Source organism: Aspergillus ruber, assembly GCF_000600275.1.
Source record: "Aspergillus ruber CBS 135680 unplaced genomic scaffold scaffold00017, whole genome shotgun sequence".
In the NCBI taxonomy this organism is placed as follows: domain Eukaryota; kingdom Fungi; phylum Ascomycota; class Eurotiomycetes; order Eurotiales; family Aspergillaceae; genus Aspergillus; species Aspergillus ruber.
The window spans coordinates 351,555-360,319 of record NW_024467313.1 but is presented as its reverse complement, the minus strand read 5'-3'; the positions used below and the strand labels follow the sequence as shown (position 1 = coordinate 360,319).

Sequence of the window (8,765 nt, the reverse complement as noted above, 5' to 3'; positions counted from 1 at the left end):
CCTGATAAACAAATTAGAAATGGCAATTCATCATCGAAAACTCGGTCTGAAAAAAAAAAAAAAAAAGAAAAGATGGATGGATGCTATGACGAACCCTTGGTACCTAATGATGTATTGTGGTACTTGGCATACCTCATGCTGTACGACCCCTTGTCCTTAGTACGGAGTGCATGGAGGATACAAGAAAGTCAGAATAAGGATTGTACTCACTCTTATTTTTTCTTGTTCTCTTAGCATAATTAATTCTTCCACTTTACTAGACCAGCCGCGCCACACTCCAGTACGGAGTATCTAGAGTACGTCGTACATACTAACACTGTACACGAAGCGCACTCTGGCTTAAGTCATAAGTGATGTATGTCTTCGAGGAACTATTCATGTCGGACAAGTACATTGTATTGCTTTGACTGGTTCTCTATGCTGTTAATAATTTTACTGGCTATGATTATTATTACAGCCTCAAGTCCAATAGCCCACTTTCCCTTTCTTTCTTTCTTTCTTTCTTTTTTTTCTCTCCCTTTCCGGCTCTTTTTCTTCATTCTGGTTTTTATTCATATCCCGTGTGTACTCCGTAATGAGATTCTCGATTATCCCACCCACACCGTAACCAGCCTATGAGAATATACTACTGCTACTATTAAATAGTAGTGCTACTCCATACTCTGGTATGAAAAAAGGAAAAAAAGAAAGAAGACATCACAATACCAACCATACCGACTCGTACATACTCCGTACAGCGTTTCGAACCCCCTCGTAGCGGACAATCCTACTTCCCTTCCGGCGACTCTGTCTCTGACACCTTATTCTGTATCTCTTCTTTTCTTCCCTTCTCTTTTGCTGGTTATTTTCACTTTCCCCTTGTCTATTGAGTATATTCTGTTGAGTGATCACTTTCTTATTCGGGTATCTCTCGGATCAGCCTCTATCGTGGTATCATCGTTGCCCATCATCTCCATCCCGACGCACACACGCACACGCGAACCCACAACTACTTTGTATCGGATACACTACTCTTTCCCCTCTATTACCCTTTTTATCTCATTTCCTCCCCTCCTCTCTTTCCTATATTGCCAGAGAAATCTCCGAACGTTGCCGCGGTACAGGTCAGCCCAGCCCTGAAGGAACAGTGGATGGAGAACCCGTAGTCCTTCGTCGGTTCCCCCCCAGTAAATGCATTTTGGTTCCCCCCAGGGCTCGCCTACGTCATAGGTCGACCCTCATTCTCATCCTACTCACCCATAGGCTTTTTGTCTCTCCTACTCTGTCTTTCTTTTCTCTCCTCCCCGGCTTATCCTTCTGGTCGTCAACCACCGGAAACCGGTCGATCTCACTGGGTCAGAGCAGGTCTCAGTATCCTCCAGAATACTCTTAATCATTTATCTACAGAAGGAAAGAAGAAACAAAAAAAAAAAAAAAAAAAAAAAAAATTTTTTTTTTCAAAAACTTTTTTTTTTTTTTTTTTTTTCCCTTCTCCGATTACTGGTTTATTATGTCGTCTTAACCCTCGTTCTTTTTCTTTTCTAGAAGGATCAGAAAAAGAAGCGAAGGAAAAATTACATACCCTGCCACATTAGGTGAAGACACCTTACACTCCAACACACTTTTACTGTCTTCTCTCCACCACACCCCTTTTTTTTTTCCTGTCTCTTTTCGAACGCCTTTTTTATTTTTATTTCTTTTGTTATCGTGTATATTTTTCCCTTCTATTACTGCTCATTGCTAGCACACTTTACCCTTTTCTTCTCTCTTATTCCCTCTCCGTTTCTTACCGTTTCTGCCTTCCCTCTTTTCCCTCGAATCTGATCCTCGCCTATTCCGGTTTCCCCTCTCCCCTCCCCCTCCACACATATTCTCTCTCTCTCTCTCTCTCTCTCTCTCTCTTCCTCCCACCACATCATCATTGTCACCACCACCGCCACCATTTCTCACTCCCCTGCATTTGACCACGGACCGGTTTGTCCGAGAGATGAGTGTCTCATTTGGCTCCTGTGCTACTGGACTCGCCCAGGAGAACTGATTATTGACCGGCGGTGGAGGAATTGTGATGATGGGGGAAGTTCGCAGCATGAGGACGCCTCCGCTTCCATCGCCGGCCGAGGCTCCCTCGCCTGTCGCCGCGTCCCAGTCCCATCCTCACCCTCATGAACCTCGTGGTCCTTCTGCCTCTGTCTCTACACCCTCTTTTCTCCCAAAAGACAACGATGATGACGGAAGTGTGATGCTGGACGATAGTTTGCGGATAGCTAACACTCATGCTGCATCTTTGCAGCATCAACAGACTCCGGACGTGTCCTGTATATCGTCAAATAATATTCCTTCCGAGTACAAGAGCTCCGACTCGGGAAAAGGGTCTCAAGAAGACCACGGTCGAAGCCTGCAGACCCTGAGAGAGTTACGGAGACAGATGGAAGAATTGCTCGCCTACCAACAGATGCAACAACAATCCCAGGATCAGGACGTCACTGCTGCCGCTGCTGCTCCTCCCAGTCGAGAAGCTTTTGCTTCTCCTGTTCCTCCCCTTAGCCTTCCTTCTGCCCCGCGAGACGATCCGCCGCCTTGTTCCTCATCTCCCCACGAATCTTCCAAGAAACGGCGCATCTCCAATGACGAATCTCCGCAACTCCCTGCTTCCTCGTCCGGTGCCATGCCCTCTGCAGCCGCATACTCCGACTCCACCAGTTCTGCTGGCACCATCCGCCCCCCAGATTCCAGTAATAATCCCATGCTCGCCGGGCAGACCCCGTCCTATCCGTTTCCCAAGATGTACCCCTCGCCATCTCCCGCCGCCGCCAGATCGGCGCAGGAGTCATCACCAATGCTCAACCAGAGTCATTTCAAATTGACACTCCCCGCAGAGAAGTTGAAAATCGGCAAGGGCCCTTCCTCGCAGCCGTCGGATGAGCGGCCGCCCCCGGTGATGAAGACGTCGACACCTCACAGTGTATTCCTGCCGCCACAACATAAACCCGTCATGGAAGATCCGATATACCCCAGTCCAAACCTATACGATATTACTCTTCAACTCAGTGCGGACCCGGGCCTTGATGCTTGGTGGTCCAACGTTGTCAACATCCTACAGACATATTATGGTGCGGAACGGGCTTCTTTGGCGGTCCCCGGGGATGCGACGGATTTGGAGAACGTGCCATGGGGGCAAAAAGCGGTGTTTGACCAAAATCTCAGCGAAGATCCAGATAGCATCCACCAACTCTACGGCGAGACGACTCGGGCGGGGCCCAGCGAAGCGGACTCGCACAACACAGGGACAGTGGCGAACAACAGCATCATCAATGTTAATACCACCAATAACACCACGGATAGCCATTCGCGGTTGGGATCGGTATCTGCCGCCAAACGGCCATCACTTCTGTCGCGGCATTCATTTGCTGGATTCGGGAAGGACCGCAAGCATGCCGCTGATCAGGATCCGTCGCAACTACTACATAAGATAAAAATTGAGAATGCGCAGTCAGCTGCCACCACCAATGCTATGGACGTGGATTCTGAGCTCTCGCAGAGTACTCCGACAGGCAATCGCGACAAGGAGAACGTGATGACACCGCAGACGCATTCACTTGATGACGCCTTGATCACCACAACACAGCACAGCTACCGACAAGCCGTCTTCCCGATACCCCGACCATTGGAGGTTGAGTCGGATCCGCTCATCAAACGAACGGGTGTCGTCAAGCTGTTTGGCCGCACAAAGCCAGTTGTTCTGACCCGGGAATATTCAAAGGGATCGGCGAATGTCTGCTCAGAAAATCACGGTGGAACAATGGCTCGATCTCCCGCGGACGACAAGGTTCAAGTCACACCGACGGCCGAACCAATTCGTCCCGGTGTCCCCCAAACCCCGTCTCGACCTGCCGGCTCGACCCTTCAGGCTCCGGCACTCGTGCCTGGGCTGCCGCCGTCAATGGAGGTTTCGGATGAGTATGAGCAAGTTCCCCCGTCGCCCTGGTCACAATCACCCGCGCCATCGCCGGCTCCGCGGGCGCAGGCTGAGCAGAATCCATTCTTTGTCAGTTATTCGGTCGACGAGTCGGCATTTGCGAAGAATCCCCCTCCACACGACTACTCCAACCTTCAGCCCTTGCAAGCGATCGGGGTCGACCTCGCCAAATCTGTTGTGCACATTCCTCTCCTTCACGCTGGCAGCTCCAAACAACCCTCGTCGTCTACCTTACGGTTCCCTGTTGCTGTGATTTCCATCCTGTCACCTATCATCCCTTACCCGTCGAATCTGCGACAGTCACTTGCGTATCTGATGCCACATTTGACCACGTCGTTTTGTCTGGCGCAGCAATACAGTCAGCTGGAACGGCAATTCGTTTCTCGTCTCGAAACGCCACGGTACGGACATCTGTTGGGCCTGGGTGGGACATTCTCCGATGAGAGCAGCGAACTGGAGCTCGTGGCTGGGTTGAGTGGACACGTTAACTATAGAATGGCGGAGGATGGTACCATTTCAGCACATGCCAGCTTATCGAGTCCCGACGAGAAGTCTAATTCGACCAAACTCAGTCCTCCCATCCCCGGAGGGCCTGGTGGCACACCTGGGTTCGAACTGGGCACCTTGGGGGCTGCGACCGCGAATAATACCGACCAGAACGACGTTTCTGGACCATCTATCAAACTAAGCCGAGAGGCGGCAGATAGTTATTTCAATGTTCCGCAGCAGCAACACAAGAGCTTCCGTGAAGCCATCATGCACCAGCAACGGAGGCGACTATCAAAGGCGAAAGAGCAGGTGACCATGCCGGACCCTGCGTTGCCAGGAAAGTCCCTGGCCAAGGCCTCGACCGATGACGATTCGGCTTTGCAGGATCCGAACGCTGTGGCACCGTCCCCTATGCAGGAACCCCGGTCCCAGGCTGCCGCTTCGCCTACTCAACCGTCGACTTCACGTCATCCGTCAGCAAACTCGTTATATGCGCAGTTGCAACGCGAAATCCCTCGTCCGTTTTCCGATACTGTTGCGCAGTTGATGCTTAACTCGGTTCCGCTGCACTTGTTTCTGGCTAAACCACAGAGTGGTGAAGTAATTTGGACCAATTCCAAATTCGATGCTTACCGGAGGAGTCAACCCCAAGAACAGAAAATGCGGGACCCGTGGCAAAACATTCACAACAGCGAGCGCGAGCATGTCTCGCAAGAATGGGCCAATGCGTTACGAACTGGCTCTCAATTTACAGAACGAGTGCGGGTAAAACGCTTCAATGACGAATCTGCCTACCGTTGGTTCATTTTCAGGGCCAACCCGTTGCTCTCATCGACCGGGGAGGTTCTGTATTGGATTGGATCATTTCTCGATATTCATGAACAGCATATCGCCGAGTTAAAGGCTGCACAAGAACGAGAGAAGTTCGCGACCGACGCCAAATACCGAGCATTCTCCAATTCGATTCCGCAGGTAGTATTTGAAGCAGCAGAATACCGTGGTCTGATTTTTGCAAACGAGCAATGGCACCTGTATACGGGCCAGAAACTTGAGGAGGCGCTCAATTTCGGCTTCGCAAAACACATACATTCCGACGATCTAGAAAAATGCGGCCTGCTTTCCCACCACCTTATCGGCAAGACCGACTCGAAGGACCCGTCATCGTCAGAACTTCCTAAGGGGAAAAATGCGCCTCCCGAGCGGCACTTCGGCCATGGATTCACCCCAGCTCTGGATGAGCTCGTGAAGCGTGGCGTTGCCTCCGTGCAACAGGACGAAAATGGACGGGTGTTCTATTCGACCGAGATTCGTCTTCGCTCCAAGGGAGGCGACTTCCGTTGGCACCTGGTCCGCTTGGTTCGGGTCGAAACCAGCAGTTTTGGCAATGGCGAAGCGTCGTGGTACGGAACGTGCACTGACATTAACGACCGGAAGAACTTGGAGCGGGAGCTGAACAAGGCCATGCAACAACTAAACAACCAAATGGAATCCAAGACTAAGTTCTTCAGCAACATGTCCCACGAGATCAGAACCCCGCTTAATGGAATCCTTGGCACTATCCCGTTCATCCTCGACACCCAGTTGGACACGGACCAACGGCGAATGTTGGACACCATCCAGAATAGCTCTACCAACTTGCGTGAATTGGTCGACAACATCCTCGATGTTTCCCGCGTGGAAGCCGGTAAAATGTCGTTGGTGAATTCCTGGTTCCACGTCCGGTCCGTGATCGAAGACGTGATCGATACTGTGGCGTCGAGAGCCATCGACAAAAGCCTTGAAATTAACTATCTGATGGACGTCGATGTGCCGCCAACGGTCATTGGTGATCGATTCCGTATCCGGCAAGTTCTCATCAACCTCGTGGGTAACGCAGTCAAGTTCACTTCGCAGGGAGAGATCCACATCTGCTGTTCGATCCACCATGACCCATCTGCCCTAGCGAAAAACACGGAGTTGTTGTTGAACTTTGATGTCGTCGATACTGGCAAAGGCTTCAGTGCCAGAGATGCAGAGCGTTTGATGCAGCGGTTTAGTCAACTTGGACAGAACGGGTCACAGCAGCATGCAGGCAGCGGATTAGGATTGTTCCTGTCCAAACAACTGGTGGAAATGCATGGCGGTAAATTAACACCCAGTAGCAAAGAGGGCCAAGGTGCAAAGTTCTCGTTCTACGTCAAAGTCGATGCACCTCCTCCAGTAACGCCGGAAGAACAGTCCAAGGGTGCCCGTCAGCAAAAAGCATCGGATGCGAAGACGAAGCCAAACCAGGAAGCGGTTGGCGCTAAAAGTCCAAAATCCCCTGCGCCCGAGACTCCGGCTTCTCAGCCACCTACCAGCACCGACTCTTCCGCACAGCCTGCGCTACCAATTCCGGCCGAAAACTCATCTGTAGCGACACCAGACACCAGCGGTGCTAAGATGGACGTTCCCAAACCTGATGAATCAGCATCGGCACCAGCGGTAGAACCCAAGTCGTCACCTCAACAAGCCAGCCCTTGTTCCATTCTCATTCTCTGTCCGCTCGAAAACACGCGCAAGGCCATCCAGCAGCATATTCAACAGGTAGTGCCTCATGAGGTTCCGTTCACGATCAAAGCGTATCCTGATATCGACGATTGGAGGGATATGGTAAACGAAGGTACTGGCTCTAGCATGACTCACTTGGTTCTCAACCTGCCAAATGTTGACGACGTTATGGATGTAATCCAATACGTTTCCGAGTGCGAACCGACTGCTGCACCGACGCTGGTTCTCATTTCTGATCTCTATCAGAAGCGTCAAGTCAACCCGAAGATCAAAGAGTTGTCCGCAAGTGGAAGGAAGGTCTACACGGTACCAAAGCCGGTCAAGCCCTCGGCATTCTCGGCCATTTTCGACCCAGACAATAGGCGTGATCTCAGCAAAGATCGGAACCAAGATATGGCGAGGGAGATCAACAACAATTTCAAGACCATGTCCAAGATGGTCAAGGAGGTCATTGGTAACAAAGGCTATCGGGTATTGCTTGTCGAGGATGATGAAACGAATCGCATGGTATGACCCCCTCTTCTTTTCCTTGTCATTTTCAGCCGTCTAACATGTAACAGGTCATGTTGAAATACCTTGACAAAATTAAAGTCATGGCTGAAACCGCATCCAATGGTCAGGAGTGCACGGAAATGGTCTTCTCCAAAGAGCCAGGCTACTACTCCCTCATTATTGTAAGTGTACCAGTGGATGCAAGTAAAATGAAATTGTGTGACTAACATTTCTGTACAGTGCGACATCCAAATGCCAGTCAAGAACGGTTATGATACTTGTCGAGAGGTCCGCGGCTGGGAACTCAAGAATCACTACCCTCAAATCCCGATCATGGCCTTGTCCGCGAACGCAATGACAGATCAGATCGAAGATGCAGCGCGTGCTGGTTTCAATGACTACGTGACCAAGCCCATCAAGCACAATGAACTTGGAAAGATGATGATGGGACTACTTGATCCCAATCGACCTCTGCTTTTGCTTCGTGATCGTCTCCGCGAAGACAATGAAAATGATGACAGTCATCGCGAAGAATAAAAGGCAGAACGCAACCAAAAAAAAAAAAAAAAAAGATATCTTCTTCCGTCTTGTTTCTTGTTTTCGAGGATAACGGCTTCTTCACGCACGATCAACGACCAATACCCACTCGTTTTTCTTCCTTCTTTCGCCTTCTCGTTCTCCTTTGCCTCTTCGGTATTCGTCGATGCAATATACCCATACAGCTCTTCCGCTCGCACAGTTTGCTCCATGATGGAGTACTGTTTGTTCTCTTTCTTTTCGTGGACTTTCCACCCACTTTTCTTTTTATTCATTTTTTCTTTTCTTTTTATATCCTATATTATGGACTGGGGTTAGGATTGGCAAGAGCCATCGGAAGGGAAGGCGCCTTTGGATGTCTTTATTATTATTATCATCTCGACCTGGTTCATGACCTTTGTCATTGTCATCCGCATATTTGATTATTGCGGATTTCAGCCTTGCATCTGCATTCGGGCATTGTTTTTCGAAGTTTGATTGATACCTTTTACACACTGCATCTACTTACGGGGCCGGAATTTCAGGCTTATGTTGTTTCTCTTTTTTTTTTCCCTTGGACCTTTTGATACTTCCGGTGTGGCGTCAGTTGTTGGATTTCTTTTCTCCTGAACAAATTCCTTCCATCATTGTCTTTTTTTTTTTTTTTTTGTGCGGCTGCCTTTTTTTTTTTCCTGATACCATACCAAGCTTATGAGCACGACCTTGTTTCATTTTTCGCTTCTTTTACCTTCTGGGATTGTATTTGCAAATAGCCCGAGATTCC

At 49.7% G+C, this 8,765-nt stretch overlaps 1 protein-coding gene across 1 annotated transcript; it reads left to right on the top strand.

The window, feature by feature from the left end:
* Positions 1–2,065: 2,065 nt before the first annotated feature.
* On the top strand, positions 2,066–8,002 carry pkhB (putative sensor histidine kinase/response regulator; the record flags this gene model as incomplete). Its single annotated transcript, XM_040786446.1, has 3 exons — positions 2,066–7,480; positions 7,534–7,647; positions 7,706–8,002. The coding sequence occupies 3 exons, from the start codon at positions 2,066–2,068 to the stop codon at positions 8,000–8,002; spliced, it is 5,826 nt and encodes a 1,941-aa protein (XP_040637944.1).
* Positions 8,003–8,765: the final 763 nt, after the last annotated feature.